The sequence below is a fragment of the Dermacentor albipictus genome, chromosome 3, assembly GCF_038994185.2.
Source record: "Dermacentor albipictus isolate Rhodes 1998 colony chromosome 3, USDA_Dalb.pri_finalv2, whole genome shotgun sequence".
NCBI lineage: Eukaryota > Metazoa > Arthropoda > Arachnida > Ixodida > Ixodidae > Dermacentor > Dermacentor albipictus.
The window spans coordinates 125319991-125342299 of NC_091823.1; the positions used below are offsets into that span (position 1 = coordinate 125319991).

At 45.5% G+C, this 22309-nt stretch overlaps 1 protein-coding gene across 2 annotated transcripts in view; it reads left to right on the forward strand.

Annotated features, from left to right (window-relative positions):
* Positions 1-22309, forward strand: part of LOC135909442 (MAM and LDL-receptor class A domain-containing protein 1-like) — a 269265-nt gene that overhangs the window by 47030 nt on the left and 199926 nt on the right. For both annotated transcript variants that reach the window (XM_065441399.2, XM_070536030.1), the window contains exons 12-14: positions 1353-1476; positions 7691-7828; positions 8264-8547. In XM_065441399.2, coding sequence (XP_065297471.2) covers positions 1353-1476; positions 7691-7828; positions 8264-8547 — 546 coding nt within the window. The remainder of the gene's footprint in view (positions 1-1352; positions 1477-7690; positions 7829-8263; positions 8548-22309) is intronic.

Below are 22309 nucleotides of genomic sequence, written 5' to 3' on the forward strand. Positions count from 1 at the left end.
GTTTGTTTCCCTTTGTTTACATTGCTAGCAAAGCCATGTGTGATTTCAACTGTTCAGTAGTCGTCGAAAGGCCACTTCTAAAACCATGCTGCATGTTTGTAAAAACGTTATGTTCATCTAGGAAACCAGCTATATGTTTATGAATTACATGTTTTAAGAGCATACTAGGAGTTTATGTTAATGAAAGCGGTCTGTAATTTTTATGCGAGATTTCTTCCCCGATTTATGTAAAGGTTTTATTCTAGCAATCTTCCAGTCTTCCGGTAATGATCCTTCGTTGATTGACTTCACAAACAGAATGTACAGGTATCTTTCACGCCATTCAGTATAACGCTTTAGAAAACAGTTCGGAATATCATCTGGCCCTGGATATTTTGTAATGTCAAGCTTTAACAATAAATTTAGAATACCCTGTTCAGAAATAACAATGTCGGAACATTCTGTTAACTATTCTGTTATTCTGAACTATTCTGAACATTCGGAACTATTCTGCTATTCAAAGACAATGCAGGAAACGACATTATGTTTGATCCCTGTTTCACAACTTTGTGTTCCTAATGGCATCACCCGCCGTTGTCAAGTTACATTAAGCCTGGAAAAACGTGTTCCATAATTAATGTAGCCTATCGAACAATCAGTACTTCCACAGCGAGTTAGTGCTGGGTCTTCGAACCACGCGTTAGATGATTTAGACCTAAGCTGAAAGTTCTGCAAGAGCTCAACATTTTCTGAAACAAGCTGTCATCAGCCGCACTGTGACCAAGCACAGTGACTAACCAACCGAGCAGGATGAAAGCTGTTATCCGTGTCTTCCGTCTGAAAGCCGAGTCCATCTGTTCTGGATAGGCATGAACTCCTATGGGGCGGCAGAAATCAGGGTAACCTGCGCAGCCTTTATGAACTTTATGTCAGAGCTAAGTCAATGTGGAGCGTCACTTGCAAGAATAAGCTAATGTTATATGCTCAACTACCCTGTTGTTCCAAGTTCAAGGCGCACTAGCGTGAAGCGGCTAAGAATGTTGCTATAAGAAAACGCAGTCTCCTTACACTATTCTATCAAGAAAGAAGCTTTTCAACTCTTCCTAAAAGATTTGCGAAATGTTATGTGTTTGCTAGATGATGACGCATGTCTTCAATATATGGGATAATAAAGTGTGTCAGGCTGGCAGTTAGGACAGATGATCTTTATTGGGCTGACTTTTTTATGCATATCAAAGCAGGCTTGGAGTGTAGCTTCTTTCATTAGGAATGTTTGTGGCTATCGTCTGGCAAAAGCTGACAATACGCGTCAGTGCTCGGGCAGTCAAAATGTCGTAACGATGATGGTTCAAACTAGCGGCCTTTTCTTGCAGATAATATTTTTAGGAACCGTTGGACCAGCTTCAAGACCAGCTTACATTGCGCTCGATGACATCACCATCGCGGAAACACATGACTGCGACACCTTACCAAAAGGAGCCGAAGCTTTATCCGCTGGTAAGCTGTTTTATCCTTACGGCGGGCTGTTGCGTGAGAGTAGTGCGTGTAAATGTAACTTAGAAATCAAGTAGGCTAACTTGTCGCTTCACATTACTTCCTCAGAAACGAAACCACGGTAGTTTATTGGTGTAGTTTACGATTCAAGCGTTACAATGCACCCTGTACAACCCTTTAGACGTCGCTACATTGGTTAAAGTAGCGCCATATTATTAGCTTCTCGTGAAATCAACTCATATTCATCCCCGAGTTTTAGTTTGTCCTTGTACATATTACCCCTTCTTGAAACACCAGAGACGCAGAAATGAGCAGCCGCGATCGTGGCGCCAGCACAGGACACGCAGCTTTAATATCAATAGCCAAACCAGGTTCTACTTAGCTGCTGGAGTGAACTATCGTCAGTGACCTAATCACTGACAACAATACAAATGTTATTTTTACAATAACATTCATGTAACGCAAAAACCTTTCTATCGAGTATTGTTGAACAAATAAATGTAAAATTTCCTTAACAACACTTTGCTGTTCTTAACACCTCTAGTAACCCGGTTTTTCTGGAAGAGGACTATCTTAAAGCTCTTTTTTTTTCATCAAACTCAGCTAGGATACCTTATACAGCTGTACGAAGGATGAAATTTTGGAAGAGAATTTTAAGTAAAGCTGCCTTAGCGTGCATAATTTAGCTTCTAAGGGGGTGGAGAAATGTCTATCAATAAAGATGGGGTATAATTTCTCGTCTGCTATTGGAATGTGAACCCCTACGTCACTATGCAAACAAACCGAGCTGTCCTGCACAATAAAATCCTTACCTCGGTCATAGCTTTAGGGCAGGAAAGCGTTGAAGTAGGTTGTTTCAAACACTACATATGACCATCAAATAGCTATAAATTGATGTCTGTAGTCAACACGCGACTCTCTTCCAATTCCAATTCAAGGCTGGAATGGCATTTCTAAACCCAACGGTCACATTATAGAACGGGCCCAGAAACAGTTTCTAAGCATACATCATCATCTCGTTGTTAACAGCAACACTGGGCATGACCTTCTTCTAGCACTGTCGATTATCGTAACTGCCATAAATTGGCTGCCGGCATTATGGCTCCCACCTCTTGATTATTTTCGAACTATTTTACGGTATCCTGAACTGTGCCAAACTTCTCGGTTTTATCATGTTTCAAATGCCGCGCCAGATAACCAGCGAACGCTGACCTTTCTATTTTCGCGTTTCATATGCTCCACCAAGTCGTCCACGAAATGAAAGCGCTCATGTTCTTGATGGCGGTATTTCCGTTTACTCACTGGCGTGCATAATTTTATAGGTTTGCATTATTTCACAGTTTCGCACATTGTTCAAGTGGGTTTGTCCTGCTTTACTTTTTAAGTAACCTTGCATTTTCTTGTATGTAAATTGTTACATGTGTATTGTCCTTTCTTTATAATGTCTGTTCTCTCACATTTTACCTTGTTCATAGATCTTTTTTTAAAATCTTGAACATATCAAAGCCTATTCACGTACAGTTTCTTCTTGTTTTGGATATTGCTGTTATCGTTTTCACGCGCCAGCACTCAGACGTTGTGGCTGTTCCTGCCCACGTTAAATAAATTACTGATTAATTTATTTATTATTAGTGTTACTCGACGTGCAACTTGACGTCTGTGCTACATAGCAGACCTTTTTCTTATTCTTAACTGCGAAACTTAGATTTCGAAGTCGAAGCTGCTCTTTTTCAATATAGCTCTGCCAGGCTAACTCAATGTTTGTAACATAATATTGATACTTCCGCATAAACATGGTCCTCCTGGTAATTTCAACCCTTTTTCAAATCCAAACGCCTACGAGAAGATCACTACCGTACTTTTTCTTGTTTCTTTAGATTTCAATTTTGCGTTCAATAACGAGCGACTCATAGTTTCAGATAGTGCATGCCATCAGCTGCGACATCAAAAGGAGCAGCTCTCCAAATTTTTCTATCGCGCTGATTCCTAATTTTTTTGTATATTGACGCTAGTACTTATTTATTCTTTCCTCCTGGACTTCATTTCAACCACTAGCAACGTAATGTTATCGCTCAGCGCCAGACGCACCTGCATCATTCAAACTTACTGGAATGTTATCGATGGTTCTATCCGTAGTATGTTGTCAGTGAGGCTTCTCTAATTTGATTGTATGCACGACACCAATTGTGTAGTGCTTTCTGGAAGACACACCGGCACCAGCCATTACTGTGGAACCTCGATCACTCATGTATAAAAACCGACGCGCTTGACCGGCAGATCAGATTCCGACAATCGCCGACTGCGTTCGCCGCCATCGTGGTGCTTTGAGTGTCACTTGCTGTCGTAGGCAAAGTATCGCCCAGTAAAAAGTTAATTACAGTCTTGCTGCTCTGCTCTCCCCGTCAGTACTACGTGACATTGTGTACAAGGTTGCTGTGTACCAAGTGCTAAAAGCTGTATTGAAGTCATTTTAGTTATATCTTTTATACATATTTAAAAGATCCAATCCCGATGTGTTACATACACTTACAGCAGGCTCTAGCTTTTACGCTATTTTTCCAAGTCTACAGAAACGCAATAATATTGGTGAGAAAGCATCAACTGGCTCATTGAGCTAGAAAAAGCTGGCGTCTCTAGCAGCGAAACATCATCTAAATTCCCATTGGCTGCGAAGCGACCTCACGAGCGTGCCTCGACAGAGCAGAGCGGGTGACGCGGTGTTACGTAGGGGGAAAGGGCATCGCCACGACGCCACGTCACCAGCGTGCCTCGATGAAGCAGATACGATGACGCAACATCGCGGCGCGAGACGTGTTGTCGTCGGCGAGACAGTCATGTAGCGCGCGCATTCGGGGGCCACTCTCTTGCTCTAGGAAGCAGGCATGTGTGGTTCCCATCTCTCTCTCTTTCTCTCTCTCTCATGAAGAAGAATGGTTGAAATTCAGTTTGGTACATTGTAAAACAGAAACTTTCAAAGAAAGTAGAAAGTATACGTCAAGACGTGAAACAATAATAAGGGCATAGGTATTACGTTTTTCACGTTTATGGTCAGCAACAAGTAGACGTTGCAAAGTTGAATGTAAGTATGCAGCATACATATTATATAGCGGTCTTACATATGTCAGTGATCGCTGAATGAGCTTTCTCAATGTTCCCCTAAAAAGAAAGAAAAACATTAGGTAAGCGTAAAGGTTACATGAAACATATACATGGGTATGTAGTAATAAATTTAATTGGCAGTAGATTATAGGTCTCCGTGTTATAGGTTGTAACAGCGGCTCAAAACTGTGACCCCAGTGCTTCTATGTTATCTGCTTGCGGTAATTATGGTAAAGAAGAAAATCCATGTTTAAGTTAAGTGTTCCGTTTAAACGATTAAATTCGGCAAATATTTATTAAAATTTGCTGCGTGATTGCCTAATCAGAGTTTCTACATTGCGTGTCTATTTTTGAGGAAAAATGAAAGTTTGGAGTCATCATAAAGAAAACGATCGTCGTCGTTCCAATGTCGCAGAGAGACACAAGGCTAAAAGTCACATTGTGAGGCCGCTGCAAATTTAGAGCCCGAGCACTTTTAATGCGTTATCACTGGAAGCGTCAAATAGGGAAGAATTCATGTGAAGCGAGGGAAGCCTGATCACACTGCATATATATATATATATATACATATATATATATATATATATATATATATATATATATATATATATATATATATATATATATATATATATATATATATATATATATATATATATGTATATATCATATTATTGCTCGTGATTTATGTTATATAATATATTATGATCATTTTTAAGTTTCATGGAGCTTTCTTAAATCACCTGTAGCACATAGCATAATTCTTAAGTTTGCGCTGTTAGTCGCACGAGAGAGATAGAAACACATGTTCCATTCATTATTAAAAATTTAGTTAACTCCCTGGCTACTTACTTTACGGCACATACTGAAATTTACTAATTAAAGCTGGTGAGATTCCAAGACGCATCTACTTGAAATGAATTTCCAGGATGACGCGAGTTTAGCGATAATATTTCCCCTAGGCGTGGGACGCATTACACAGCCGTTCCAGTTAAGTTTCGTGTTTGAACGCATAAAAGAGCATTTTGGTACAAAATTAAATGAAACAACAGAGCATTTTACAGCCATCTTGATTCGGCATATCTGAAAAGTCGGTGTTATTCTGGAAATTAATTGCAGGTGGATACGCCCCACGAGCTACGCGGCTGCAATTCGTGGGCCATAGAATAACATGGGCAACATGGGCCATAGAATAAACGTTTAAGAAGTAAAATAGTGAATTTATCGTTAATTATCTGAATGTGCATTTCAATTTTTCATGCAAGTAATGTGCGCCTCTCTGAGCAATATTGCTCCAGGATTAGTCTTATGTTATCGGCAACATGTGGTCCTTAAAAATTTCATAAGACTTAAATATGATCACCTCGTATGCATATGCTCAGGGTGCCCCAACTATCATGTACCAAGATTTATAAATATGGCGATGCCGCGCAAATGGACAGGACCAAAGTAATGTTATTTGCCGAATTCTCTTAAAGATACTTAGATTACTGTTTGCATTTCACGTAATTGCATACTTAGTCTTAATTGATGAGTAACCTTCTCAAACATTAAATATAAATGAAAAGTGTCAATGAGAAAATTGTAGGGCAACATGAAAAACTCGCGATACAGGTTTCCGTTGCTCAACTCGTGCTGCATAAAAGTGCTTTTGCGAGCGCGCAAGAAGCCCGCGAACACACGAAAAATTGCCACATGACTGGCCGCTCGAGGTACAGCCAGGAAGTGGACCACGAGCACATTCGACGAAGTGTACCACGAGCGTACCACAAGTGTACCACGAGCACATTCCACAGCTTTGCTTTCGTGAATGTATTATTTGCTCAGATTAACATTTCTATCCGAACACCTGTTTTTCTTTTTTCTTTTTTTTTGCATACTGTCGGCCTTGGAATGCTACCACCGCCGCCTAGTACTCAAACCCGCTGCATTTTCTTAGGAGCAAAAGGCCTTGGTCGCTGATTTACCGTGTTTGGGCAAATTCTGAAGCTTTTTCTTAGAGCTGGGACTGGTGGATGCAGCACCGAGGGTTACGGTTGAACCACGCTGGGCAAAGCAATTTTTATATCCTCCTTGGTCGAGCCCATGGAGAAAGTTTTGTTACTGCTTAGGTGGAGCCTGACCATGGTATTTTTATGACGAAGCATTATTTCCCTAATTTATGGGGCTTCGTTGTAGGTCGAAAGGTAGGTAGGTTTCTGTATGCTGGCATACTTTAGCGGGGTATTTCCTGTGTCGCCGAAATTGGGTGGGGGGAGGGGAAGGAGGACGAGAGAGAGAACTTCTGTAATAAACAGACATGCATGATCGACAGTGCAATTAAATATCTGCCTTCCAACACAGCTGCCCAATGATACAACCACTGGTACTCGCTTGCTTGTTTATTTTTTTTCCTCTTTTTTAAGACATATCTGGCTAGAGTGAAACATGCGTTAACCAAGAAGGCAAAACTAGCTTTATGCAGCAACAAAATCAAAACATTTCACAGCTTGCACGCATACGGCTCTTGTGTCAAAGCCGACAAGCTTTTCGAAAGCTTTGGCGGTTGCCTTACGTGCCACTTTCGTGTGTTCCTTCCTCGTGACAGCACGCGCTGTGAGATGTTGTGTTACACTGCGCCGTCTCCTGTATCCACATTCCCCAGTGCTACCGTTGCAGCAGGTAACGCTACGCAGAAGCTGTGCGACGTCGAACATGTTTTAACGTTTCATCGCCGGAGTGCAAATGTCGTTTTTACACACGCGACATGCCATAGCCACATGTACGTACGACTGTATAACATTTCTCCACTATAATGACGTCAAATATTGTGCTTCTCTCCCGCTCCTACAGCACCTATAAAGAAACAAAAGAAGATTGATATGTCGCAAGCCAGCGTGTAAGTTCCGTGGTACAATTCACCTCATCGGCATCCCACAATCGTCGTTACCGTCATCTTGCTGCTGTCGCCACACACGCCATTACGTCAGACGCGTAATAACTTTTGCCAACCTGGTATAATGATTCTTGTACTCCCATATGATCCTTTGTAGCCAGCTACCAGCAAAATGCATCGCACAATGTCAGTAGTGCCCACAGTGCGCGGAATCTGCTTCATTGTTTTTTGTTCTTCCCACAGTCGAGCTCCTCACCTGCAGCTTTCAATATAATCAACTCTGTCACTGGACCACCAGCGGCATTTCCTCAAGAACGTGGAGGTTCGGGCCACCACTCGCATCGAACCTTGGCCCTGAGAAGCCATCGTCTGGAACAAACGGTGGGTTTACTTCTCTCTAAAATTGTATCGGTTGTATTGGACTCACAGTAATAAACTTAACAGACCCATCAGCAGGGTAATAATATGAGAAGCCATTTTATAGTGAACCTCTTAACGCGACCAATACCACATTCAGAGCAAAAATGTGAATCCACAACAGGTGACAGCGTGCAGTATACCTAAGTGAATTACAAACCACACCTGACAGAAAGGCTATCAAGTATAATTTGCGCAACAAGTAGTAAATTTCTTTCTGAATAGTAGAAAGTGCGAAAAGTTGTGAAAATCTTTCACGAAGCTGTTCCGGCCCCATTAGTGGCTCGCCCTACTTAGAAGGTACGTTGTTGGCGTCGAGAAAAAAAAAACATTTTCATGCAAAATAAACATGCTTGTACGTTGTTTCACTCGTGCGCGCACTTGTCTTTCTTTTTTTAGGCGGTATGATCCACGTGACGGGAGCTACGCTCACCAGCAACGGCGGCTTGTCACGACTCTCGTCGACAACGCTTGGGCGCCAGCCTAAACTTCTGTGCATTTCGGCGTGGTACCACATGTTTGGTGGGCGTGGCCTGATCTTGAAATTGAGGGCTCGCAAGATGGTCACCGCAGCTCGCTTCTTCTGGGAGGCTTCACCTCTCTTCTACCAGTCTGACCGCACCATCGCTGACCGGTGGTACGAGGTGCGCCGTACGGTGAACATGGATGGCGCCCATAACCAGGTAAACTATAGGCTGATGCCAATTTGTTTGTAGCATTTTTCACAGGCTCCTCACATAATATGAATCTCACAAATTGCCTACTTAACAATATTACGGAGCGCAACATTTTTCCTAATGACCAAGATAACCTCCATCACGGTCTTTCATGTGAGGCAGTGATGTTATTAACGTTATTGTTAACATAGTATTATTTGAATTATTAAGCAACCTATACCATGATATGTCATGGTGTGCCAGTGGTGGCGTGGAGTAGACGTAGAACATCGGTTATTTAAACTGAAGGGTCCAAGTTCGGCGCCTTGTCACGGACAATACGTTTTGTCTAGGTGTGGCGTATGAAACCGGTGTAAAAATCGGTGAGAGCAAGATGGGCTAAATAGTCTATACTCCGTTCCATACATCTAGGTCAACGCTGTGGAAGCTACGCAAGAAGTTCAGTCAAGAAAAGTTATAATTTCGCGCGTTCCGTCTGCGCTTTGCTGTGTGCCAACCACGTTCCCTGCGATAGCGTACACATGAGGCTCCTCGCGACCTGTTACAAAGAACTCGAAAAGAACCGCAAAAATAAAAATGTTCTAAAACAACGCATTATCATCCGCATGCCACAGTGTGTGCTTGTTTCTAAGAATTAAAACTTGTTTCATTCAGTATTGAGCCTACATAAAATCAATTGCGCACGAGTGCGGTCAGAAAACATCGAACTAGATCCTAGTGCGAACGAAGCCGCTGCAAGAAGTCTCTCTAGCCTGCACAGCGTTAACAGCTTTGTATGGAACTGTGTAAAGGCGCAATTACATTAGGAAGAAGAAAAAAAGAAGACGCTCCTTCGACAGACCAATAAACCACCTCCCTTGTGCAGTATTTCGCCGCTACCTATCACATGATACTTTCAAAAGAACTCCTGGCCCTCAGTTCACAGTGGCTGCGGAGCACTGTCCAAGGCGGTGGCCAGACGTGTGACGTAGAAGAGCATGTAGCAATCCGTGGGACCAGACAGGCTGCCACTGGAAATTGGAACCTGGCAGCGTTCAAGATGCGAACTCTCTCAAGTGAAGCTCGTTTAGCAGTGGTACTTGAGGCACCATCTTACATTACCTGAGCTATTATTGGCGTTAGTCATATTATGAGAACCGGTGGAGCCTATATAGCACTATGGCCACGTTCCCTGCGGCTGAAGTTTTCCAAAGAGAACACAAGTTCGGATTTCTAATTCATAAGAACAAAGTGGACAACATTCTTGAACTTGCAGGTATATCAGAAGGATCGCAGTCATTGTAATTAAGCTGAATAGGTCATACAAATAAAAGGTAGCAAAGCCTACATTACAAAATCCTGTCTTAATAATTGAGACGTAACGCACTTCTTTGGAAGCGTTGAATTCGCAACGGGAAATGAGAAAACTTGGTATAGTGTAGTCATGGGCCACCTAAGTGTGAAGGTGAGCAAACGCAGCATGCGATACAGGCAACTTGCAACTATGGCGTTGTCTCTGGGAAAAGTAGAAGAGAAAAATCACACTTTCGCCCACGCGGCGTAGATCGATTGCAATATAGAATTAGTAGACAGTCTTACAAAATAAGGATAGTAGATTTATTGACCGTACGAAATCGTAGGCATTCGTTTAGTTACCAAATTGACGAGCATGGTGTCACGCACTCATAGGCGAAAATAAACAGATCTCGCTTGTTGAGTTCGGACAGTCACTATGAAAACTCTGGTGTGAGGAACAGTGGCAGCAGCAGCGAGCGAATTGACCTTCGTGCGAAATAAGCTGTGAGAACACAGCGCACACGAAGCTATGAGCCCTCGGCGCACCTAGATTCGGTATTCATCGCTGATCACTTTCAAGTAGGGCTCACGCGGCCGCGCTCAGCCGTGTCGTACGCGGCCGCGGCCAAAGTAGAATAGTAGGTGCTTTGCGCGCGGTAAAACACTACGTGCTTCCTCCCCAATTTTCTCCCTTGCGCGCTCGAGAATTAGCCGCCATTCTTGGTTCAGCCTCACACGCTTTCACTTGCACCTACAGCATACGGCGTGCGCCCAGTGTGTTACCGCACTTGGAATTTATACAGAACATCACGGCGACGCCAACGATGAATATGCGCCTGTACGACTATATGCAACTTGAAGGCGAAAGCTCAAGTGTAATGCTATAATTAGCCAGCTATTTAGCCACGTTAATGTGCCACTTTATTTCGCTGAGCCACCTATCTGAATTCGCTGTCAGTCCCCTTCATCGCTTTGTCATCCACTTCAAATCGCTGAGTCATTGACTTTAATCGGTTTGTCAACCCGCCTAATTGGCTTTGATTCCGGTTAGTTCACTTTGTAATCCTCTTAATTAGCTCAGTAAATCACTTTATTTCGCTTTAAGTACTCTTAATTTCCCTTGATCCCTCTTAATTCACTTTGATTCTGCCTAAATCACATTGAGTCGTCCTAATTAAGCTTAATTCCTCATAAATTTCTTTGTCCTCCTTCATAATTCACTTTGATTCTTGTTAATCTGCTTTGATTACTCTTAATGCACTTTGACTCCTCTTCACTCGCTTTGTCATCCTTCGCTTCATCTTCCTTCTTAATTCGCTTTGTCATTCCCTCATGCGCAGTCATGCCTTGGCCCGCTTTAACTGCCTGCTGCTAGCCTGTCTGCTGCTAGCCTGCCTGCTGCTAGTATGTCTGAGTAGCTCTGCCTACATTTATCGTTATTTTCGTTATTTTCTGGTAACATTACTGGTCAGAACGGTTCAAGAAGTCTGTTGACTAGAAACGTACCTTCCGTATCGGAGACCGACGGGTGCTGCGCCACCCGCCGCCTCACAAGGTGCTAGAAGGAACCAAGCTGGCACCGACGAGCACCCCGCCGTGACCTCCCAAGGGCTGACACCGGGTCAGAAACGCCAGCTGGTTTGTACAAGCCAGCCTGACGGCAAGCGACAAGACACTGGTGAATCTGAAGACGAGTCAACTATCATCGAGGGCGATAACGTGGCAAACCCTTCAGACCTGGACATGGACGAGGGTGGTTTCCGAATTGTGCGCCATCGTAAAGACAGGGCGGAGGGCATTCCATTGTTAATCCCTGCAGCATACGAAAGAGATGATTTAAGGCAAGTAAACCCTATTGTCCTGTATTCTGAGCTTGAAAGGATTCTCGGTGGAGCACCAGTGAAGAGCCACTTCACAGCACAGGGAGCATTGCTCTTAGATGTAGAGGCAGAAGGACAAGCCAACATCCTTCTAGAGACCAAGAATATCGGCGGCATAGTCATATCTGCCCGTGTCCCACACAGTTATATGAAAAATACGTGCATCGTTAGAGGAGTCCCTAAATGGTACTCGGATGAAGAGCTACTCACCTACCTGAGACCTCAGGGAGTGTTCCATGCAAGAAGAACCATACGTCGGGTCCAAACCTCGTCACCTGAGTGGGAGTCAAGGCGCACAAACTCGGTGGTTCTCACATTTGCTCCAAATTCTGAACGCCCGCAGAAGATCAACCTTGGTTTCACCAGACACGAGCTTGTCGACTACGTGGAGACACCATCACGCTGTTTTAAGTGTCAGCGCATCGGACATATTGCTAAGTACTGTCGTGGGGAACAGAGGTGCAAGCGCTGTGGGGGACCTCATGACTTTAATACGTGTGCTAGTAAAGACAACTTTGCGTGTGCAAATTGCGGCGGTGACCATCCTGCTAGCTACGGTCGATGCCCTGCGCGGACAGCTGCTCAGCGAAGAAATAAGTTGTTTGTTCTGGGTCCAAAGAGTGCAAGCGCACCATCGAACACGAAGAAGACATCCAGAGTGCCACAACTGACTGGTTTGGAAACAGAATACGCATCTCATTCCCGCGTCTCACACCGATAAACGAAGTTACTGAGCCAACGCAAATGGTCTCAGCGGCTGAGAAACCTGTTCGAACAGAGCCCGAAAAACGCACCTATGCGGCCGCAGTAAACCGACCTCAAGTACCACTTGGCAACAGTCAGCAGGAAAACTGCCAGCATGTGATACGCGCTTTGTTCATGGCACTACGTTCCCACGTCGCGAAGATGCCTGCTAGTTCAACGAAGGATATGCTGGAAGCAGTGCTGGCTCTTGAGTCAGTAATACTCTGCTCTACTTCCACATACACTCAGTAGCATAATGGCAATGTCTCGCCCACTTGGTCCATTCCGTGGTCCAAAAGTGCCCTTAATAATGCAATGGAACTGCGCCGGTATTCTACAGCGTCTTTCTGAACTCAGCCTTTTCCTTCGAGACGTACCTATACCAATTCTAGCCCTCTCGGAGGTCAGTCTCCCAAATGGAAGTACAATCCCAGGGTACATCAGACATGGAAATCCGAGTATACCATCATTTGCAAATGGAAGTGCGAGGATATACATCAGGCGAGAAATACCTCACTTCGCCTTACCAGTGCAAGACCTTTGTTCTACCTTCTTGGAAGTCGCCGCTCTGCAAGTGTGCCTAGGAAAACGAAAACTCAGTGTAGTGTCGGTGTATATAAGTCCGCGCAGGAAGGTCTCCATGGAGGCGTTCATAAAGGACCTTTGCATTCGTTGCCCCTCTCCTATAATAACCTGTGGCGACTTTAACGCACAGCATTCGCCTTGGGGAGATAAGACTGTAGATTCCCGAGGCAAGGAACTTGTCACAGCCGCGGATGCTGCTGACTTATGTATCGCGAGCGATGGCAAACCGACTATCTTCAAACCACCAGATTCATGGAGTGCCATAAGCCTCGTGATCCATTCTACAGACCTTGTCGTATCGTCATCAACGGCCCCAGACAGGATGGGCAGTGACCACTTTCCGATCTTCACGAACATCACCGGATTTCACACTGCTGGGCGACAATTCTGTGCTGTGACCCACTGGGACACATACAGAGAAGCGCTGGACGAATCCCCTGGTGAGCTGTTCGCAGATATGCTGCGGAGCAAAAGGGTGGCTAACTCAATGATGAAACTGCCAGATCATTTCCCTACTCCTGATTTGAAACTAAAGAACCTCTGCGCAGCGCGTAGGAGAGCGGAGCGAAAACTAATGAGAAAAACGGGAAATCCATCTGCGAAAACTGAATGCAACAGAATAAATGCTGTCATCCGTCGTCACACAAAAAGGTTAAGAAGAGTTCAATGGGCTGCGTTCTGTGAGAGTTTATCGCCGTTTACTCGAATGACAAGGATATGGGGAGTAATGAATAGGCTATCGGGAAAGATTCGCCTGCACAGGCCATTCGAAGCACTTGCTTTAAAGCAAGGAAAAGATTTGCAAACCCTTGCAGAAGATTTTGCAGATGTATACACATTTGGCAGATGAGCAGTAGTATCGAACCCTCGTTTGTCTGAAGCATCCCATACCATGGATACGCCGTTCACCTTTCGTGAGTTGGATTTGGCGCTTAGCAAATTAAGCAGACGCTGTGCTGTGGGTCCCGATTTGATCAGCAATCAGATGCTGACAAATCTGTCATATGAACGAAAACGAGCACTTCTGGACATATTTAATCACGTCTGGAGCACAGGAGAGATCCCAGAAGCGTGAAAGACAGCATGGGTGGTGCCAGTGCTCAAGTCGGGAAAGGATTCTGCAAACCTCACCTCATACCGGCGAGTATCGCTAACATCATGCGCATCAAAGTTGATGGAAAGACTAATATATACGAGGTTAACATGGTATCTCGAGCAAGGAAATAGACTGCCATCATGTATGACCGGATTTCGTCCGCGGTTGAGTGCCCAGGACAGTTTCTTGGATCTACTAAGTGATATCGAGCACCATCGCGTAGACGGCCTTTCCACACTCGCCATATTTATGGACGTTGCCAAGGCATACGACTGTGCGCTTCATACAGGCATCATCTACGGACTCCGAGCCATGGGCGTATCAGGAAATGCTCTTCGAGTCGTCCATGAATTTCTCAGTGATCGATGTGTCCAAGTTAAGCTCGGAAGTATGATGAGTGACAAGCGACGAATTTCCCTCGGCGTCCCACAAGGAAGTGTCCTATCCCCCTTGCTTTTTAACGTTGCCATGGCCAGCCTTCCAGATGCCCTGAAAGTAGGTCAGACGGCAGTTAAAATGTCCATCTACGCAGATGAGATCTGCATTTGGATCTCGGGGTACCAACACAAACGCTTGGCCCGAATAGCCCAGGCCGTAATCTCCACTATCGATTGCCACTTATCGACGCTTGGCCTATCTTTATCAGCAGAAAAATCAGCCTTCATGCTTTTCCCGGGAGTGAGACGCAAGTCAACATGTCTGACGCTGAATATTAGAGGGCATTCAATTCTTCGTGCAACTCATGTTCGATTCCTGGGCGTCACCATCGACAACACGCTACTATGGCGTGGTGCGGTCGAAAGTGTTGTGGCTGCATCAGTGCAAAGAATCAACGCACTTCGTCGATTGGCAGGTATACGTTGGGGAAACAATCCTATATCCATGCTTAAACTGAACGATGCACTGATAACAAGCCGGATTCTCTATCAGCTCCCTCTGATATCACCGTCATCGAGTCAATTCTAGCGCTTGAAGGCAGTACACAGAAGGGGACTTCGCTTGGCGATGGGAGTTCCAACGGCGGCTGCAAACAAGAAAGTCACTAATGAGGCAGAGTCTCTTCCACTCCGCCTCTTGGCATCTCAGGCCTCTTGGCATCTTGGCATCTGACGCAGCTATTAAGGCTGGGCGAGTCACGCGCAGGCACGGCGCTTCTCCGGCGGCTAAGAGCAAGAACTCGCTCACATTTCCATGCGGCGCTGAACACTTCCGATTTTTAGGATTGGAATGGCCTAAACTAAGTCGCCTTGACCCGCCATGGTCTTTTCCAGACATTATCTGTAGCCTCAATGTACCCCCCCTACCGACGAAACGCACCATTTCAACTGCCGAAGCCAAGTTCATTGTGCTGGGCCACTTGAGCACTGTGTTTCAAAGCCATCTACAAGTGTACACAGACGGTTAGGTGTGCGCACAAACAGATAGCTGTGCAGCGGCATTCTGCATACCATGCCTTGATGTGTCATGGTCTGGCCGACTGGATCGCGTAGCTTCCTCTACAACAGTAGAAAGCGCCGCAATCACCGCGGCTTTGCGGCAACTACGGGCCTTTTCTACACGAGATGTCGTGGTGCTGACGGATTCCAAGTCAGCATTACAGAGACTACATCGGGGCCTACCTCTAGAGAAATCTACAAGGCAGTCTCTGGCACTGATGGACGACCTAACGAGCTAATGATTCAACATAAGGTTTCAGTGGATTCCATCACACGTAAGAATGGATGGAAACGAGGAAGCTGACGCGCTTGCACGCCTAGCGCTGACATGTGTCCCAAAAGTGAAAGCTCCAAAAGCTTTTCGAAACCCTAAGGCTGCAATCCGCCTTCACTTTAGAGAGATGTACAAGAATCCACACGAATCCTGTGTGACTCATGGATTTGCACGCGAACAAGCGATGCTTTTATACCGCATCAGGACCGACTCCGCGTACACCCCAGCTTGGTTATTCAAGACTGGGCTTCGCGCTTCCCCACTCTGTGTTTTCTGTGGTGACATTGGCGACATCGAACATTTCATTTGGCTATGCCCGCAGTTTGACACAGAAAGAAAAGCGATGGTCGACAACCTACAAAAAAGCAGTCTCACGCACAGGACCTTTGAAGACGTTGTTTTCCCCGGAGGGCCCGCGGCATTCAGGAAGAGAGCGCAACGACTGCTGTCAGCCTTCCTGCGAGACACGGGACTCATCGACATCTGGTGACACACCACTGATCTCAACTCGAAGGAGGATCAGGCGGAACAGTTGCCGGCTATGTATGCCAGGCTAACCCCGCCTGCTTCAACATCACCAGCACCACCACCACCACCGCCTCACTAATCAATTTTAGGCGACGCGTGCTGAAGGCCTGCTCACTCAAGGACGCTCAAGGTCGACTGAACAATGAGACATATGAGGCTTTCACCTTAAAATATTTTGGACGAGGTCGCGGAAGGAAAACAATTCTGAATATGGAATACCTCCATTCGGAAATGTATACCACGAGGAGGAGAACCTATGGAAAATTAGCAAGGTTAGCGAAATCAAGTGTTGCTCTTAATTTAAACATCGAGGGCAAAATCCACGAAGAAGAGACAGGCAAACGCGGACGCCATCATGATAAAAGCAGATAATTTCACGGTTATTCTCGGAGAAAAATATATCGCGCTTTAGGACATTATGCAGCACATCACGTCAACGACGACGCTGACGATTACACCAGAAATGCACCTATGCATGCATATAGGTGATACTGCAATAAAAAAATAGACAAGCTCTCTCAGATAACAAGGGAGGCAATAAAGAAGCAACAAGGCATGAAAATGGACAACTCTAGACATTACAGTGAATCGGCTGAGCTGTCATAGCGAATGAAAAAGAAAAAAAGAAATGTTTTAGCCCTAGAAGAATTCAGGAACCACTATTAAAATGGGCCGCATGAAATCAACAATAAGAAAGCTTGGTATTGAAAAATAATGAAACATGCGCAGGGGAAAGTAAGCAGCGCATTGTTACAGCCATTGTGACGATATTACAAAGACAGTATAGGAAGGCTCTACGGCACCATATAAGAAACAGATCAGCCACGTAACCGCGAATAGGCGTAGTGACGAACAGATGAAGGAAGTTTCATGCATACATAGCGAAGTGGTTAGGTTTTCTTCCCGGCAAGTAATGCCAAAAGAGAAAAGGCCGGGCAGGAAGAGATGGAATAACAGGCGATGAGGTCAAAGTCGAAGAAGGTATTATACTCGAAAAGCTTGAGAACCTTTATTCACAATGCCTGCAGATTTCATATGTACTAAAGGGAAAGATTGTCAACACAATTCTTGTTCATAAGGAGATATTCGCTTCTTACTTTTAAGCGCGTAAGCTCTGATATATACGTGCTTTTGCTAGTTTGGCGGGTCTCTACGTAACACCTATGTTTTTACAACAATCATGCATGAGAACTTAAGAATGGAACAGTTTAACACCATGTGGTCCTACATTAAGAGATTTGCATGATTTAAATATACATAAGCCTTGTGTATGATAATTCAAGTCGTGATTCATAATTTTGTTACGAAGGGAAAACATGCGCTGGCTCACCTATACCCTATGTTTAATTAAGCCGGTAGATCTCAGCATCCCTGTCGAGACACGTTCTGCCTCACGCGAAGAACGAAGCCGGCAAAAAAACCAGTACGCGTGCTTAACCTCGTCCGTATTACGTAAGACTATTCCATTCTGATTTCATTTCCATCTGCTCACGTGACGCGTACGTAAGAGCCGACGCAAGTATCGGACGCTGACAAGCAACGTTGTTTGAACAGCCCATTCAAACACTTCTTTGTTTGTAGGTTGTCCCATATTTTTAAAAGCAAATAGCTGTACGGAACACGAGAGAGAGAGGTAAATTCCAACCAACTATGGACCGAAATTGCAGTAGCGAGCGTGGGCTGAAGTCACTTTCTTGGAAAAAAAGGATAGGGGTTACCATGAATTATGGATGCGCTGCTGCAGAACCGCTGCCACTGCTGTGCTAGACGCCTCAGTCATAAGGGCCAGTAATGGCGTGGGGTTAAGATAGTTAAGAGGTGCGGTGTCCGCCAGGTTGCCTTTCATATTGATGAAGGCGTCTTAAGTGGCAGCGTTCCAATGCAGCAATGACGTCCAATTTTTGTTGGTAAGGGGGCAATGCAGAGGCACTACCACGGCAGCACAGCTCCTGATAAACCAGTGGTAAACTTTAACCATGCCGAGGAACTGTCGCAGCTTCGTGATCGTTGTGGGCTTGGGCAAACTCTCTGCTGCTTCGATTTTTGATGAAAGTGGGCGAAAGCCACTGGCATCGAGATGATGTCCTAGAAACTCTAAGTTGTAGACATCAAACTCAATTTTTAAGACGTTGGTGATGATGCCATGTTCAGATAGTCATTGCAGTAAAAGTCATACATGTAAGTGCTCTTCGACGGATTTACGCGTTGTCAACAAGTCGTCGATGTAGGCGAAGATGAAGAGTATGCCACGCGGAACCGTGTCAATGAAACGTTCGAATGACTTGGCGGCATTCCTGAGACCAAACAATATTCGCAGAAACTCGAAGAAACCGAATGGCCTTGTAATGGGCGTCTTAGGCATGTCTTGCTCAGCCACAGGAATTTGGTGGCAAACGCGGACAAAGTCAATAATCGAAAAGATGTTGGCGCCGTGCAGAGGAACGGGAAATCTTGTGTGTTGGGCAAAGGGTGCGGATTCAGAATAATCTTAGTACAAAAACATCTGTAATCTCCACATGGCCTCCAGTGCCCGGGTTTCTCAGATACTATATAGCGTGGAGTTGCCCAGTTACTGGCGCACGGCCGAATAATGCCCGCTTCCAACATGTGCTCGAACTCTGCACGTGTAACTTTGAGCTTGTCCGGAGCAATTCAACGTGGTTGTAAGAAATGCAGGAGTTCCGCAAGTGATGGTGTGGGGTCGTCCGTCATGGCAGGTTCTTTTTTTTTTCATTTCGGCGAATCAGTGTTTTCGGGAAATTCTCGTAACAAAAACGCGAAGGGTCCATTGTAAACCGTAGCGCAGGAGTGCGATAAATCTGTGGTTTCCGGTGCAGCAATGCCTTGCACAGAGAGATAAGTTGTGGCATCCAGGAGATGTCATGTGACACCTACAATTAGGTCATGGTCGGTGAGGAAATCAGCCCCGATAATGGCAGAACTGGTATCAGCAACCATGAACAACCATGCGACGCTCTTCGCAGGCCCGTGTTAAGTGTGAGTGAGTGTTGTCGAAATACCGGAATTCGATTTCCATTCACGGCTTGTAAGTGCAGAATGGGAACAGCTATGCGATCCGCTCGTGTAGCAGGTATAATGCTGATCTGTGCGTCTGTGTCGATCAGGAAGCGTTGACCATGACCTTATCAATGACGTAGAAGAGGTGACATGGAGTGAGGGCGTGACAGCTCGTCGCCGTTAGCGGTCGGCCGGGCGGTTTTCCGGCCAAGTGCATGGAAGAAGGCAGTGACGTACTTGGGCACCAAAATTGTGGTGATACCAGCAGATGGCTGGCTGACCTGTTGCACTGTAGCGCTGGCGCTCGCTGGATGGACCACTTGACGACATGGAGATTGGGATGACGACGGGAACGAGGAGAAACGTTCCTACCAGTGGTCGCAGCCGGGAGGTCGTCGAGTCTCTCGCACAGCTCAGCGACAGGGAATATTGTTGATGCCGTTTCTTGCCGGTTTGGAGGTGAAGAACGCGCAGTGTGCGACGTTGACACTCGCAACGTAGCTGCAACAAGCCGAAGGGGATTGGTCATTTCCCTCCCCTTGTGGGCTAATGCAGCGAGCTCTGACAGATCCCAGGTTGAAGCAGTGGCCAGCCCCACTTGGACTTGGTTGAGCAGGCGATGAAGAAATGGCTCATGTACGAGGGCGTTGTTAGGGGTGGAAGCGCGTGGGCATAGAACATAGAGGGGTGGGGGGGGTGGGGGGGGGCATTGGGCGCCGCAACTGGCTTCTGGGTTGACTGCCTAGCTGTTACAATGAAATAAGATGTATTCGTGGGCGCCGACGAAGCTGTACTCTCCAGTATTGCATCCTAAAGCGCCGCAGAGATTTTCTGTGCAAACGAAAGGAGTAGGTCCGCAACCTCGTCGATGACGGCCTGGGGAAGCGCGTTGACCACAAGGAGGTACCGGCGGGTCTGTGGCGTTATCTGCGAAACTTCGAAAGGGGCTTCTGCTTGGATGAACCACGCCGTGAGGGTCCGCATCCAAAACTCTGGCAAGCGCATGACTTTCGATACAGCTGCAGCGGTCGAAGCAGGCTACCGCGGCAGCTGCTGCGTATGCGTGACCGCGCTTGGCCGCGCAGGCCCTTTTTTGAAAGCGGTCAGCGGTGGAAGTGCATCGAGAACTGATAGCTCAGTGTGCGCTGTGTTTTCGCTGTTTAGTTCGCAGGCAGAATTGAAGGTCAATTCATTCGCGGCTGCTTTCGCGCTTCATCCAGCATTTTGGTCATCGAATGAATAGTTTACATATTTGCTTGTGCGGGCGTGGCACATTGGTCGTTAATTTAGTTAGTAAGTGAATGTTTATAACTTCATACGGCCGATAAATCTACTATCTTTACATCGTATAGCTGTCTACTAATTTGCTATCGCCATGAATGCTTCCTGTTTCGGACCATACTGCGTCTTTTCTTCTTCTTTTAAATGCACAAGCATACCGTTATTTTGCTGTCTATTCCTTTTCTTTCTTTTGTATTGATCGCCCTGTGTATATTCTTGTATAATTACTGTTTTTGATGTGTGCATAATTGATTATCTATTCCCATTCTAACTGGTCTTTGACGACTGCAGTACTTCCTAAATGAAATAAAAACAAATGTCCACCCATCGAGGAAACCCATTCGTGATTTAAGACGTGATTGCTTTCAAGATATGGCCCGTGCATATCACTTTAACTCAAAATAAGCGGCCAGAATATAGCACATATGAAGCTATGAGCAGTAGGAATAGTCTGTTTCCATCGCAGATCGCTTTCCAGATAGAGCCCGCGCTGCCGCGCCATACGCAGCCGCCTAAGCGGCGAGAACTCGGCGCACAGCCGCCGTCAGAGTACGGTTGATCACGGTTGATGATGTTTTGTCGTGGATGCATAAAGCGCTAAAGAACGCTAATGCCTTGTAATGATTGAACGTCTTCAGAGCACCTGGCGCCGACACCAAGGTAAATGTACCTGGTAGCGAAGCTTCCATAGGAGCCCATACGTTCAAACCATGGCGGTCCATTGCCGGTTCATGGGGCTTAGCGCCATCTGTATGTGGTGAGAACACTTCCGGCGGAAAAAAAAAAACAACGTGACGCCATGTCCGTTAAAAGCAGAAGTGACGTCATTTGGTTTTCGAAGGCGCGAAATTTGTTTTGTTATTCTTCCTTTGGAGTTATATATTCAAATGCCCCGCCATCCGACTTGATGGGCGTTTCGAGCTTTCAGCGTGGAAAGCGATGCAGGAAAAGGCCAGCCGTACGGTTGTCGAAATTGCATCCCTGCACAGAACATATCGAACATACTTTCTTTGGAGGCCGACGAAAGCTTTAGGTGTAGAGTGCTGATCCTATTGTCGGATGCCAAGCCCATCGGCCAGAGCAGTCGCACGAAAACAACTACTCGATTATCTGGCGGTCGTAACTCACTACTTTTGACTGAACAGATTAAGAAGCAGTGAAGCTACCCGCGTCACCAAATTCAGACAAACTTCGACAAGCAAGACAGCACAAATTGTGAGGGGGGCGTATTTGAACAGGTGATACGAGTGCGCCTTTCTGTCCATTTCAAGACGTTCATTGCACTGCGAGCGATAGTGGCGTCAACGCCCCTTGTAGCGATGGGCGCTGAAAAGAAATGCATTCATTAATAATAATAAAATTAAACGTATTTTTTTAACTCATCACGAATATATAAAATTGACTAGAAATTTTATTTTCGTTGAATGAATCTAACTGTGTCTCGTTTGAATTAAAAGACGCGTTTTTCTTTCCCAATGTTTGTACCCTCCAAACATAGTCGCGCTTCAATCGCTGCTCCCATAACCCCCCATGCTGATGTCGGTGACAATCTGTACTGAACCGCTTTTCGCCCGAAGCTTCGCGACCTATTTGGATCGACCTTGCCGACACCTGCAGTAGTTTGCTTGCGTTATCAGTTACCCTTATGTTG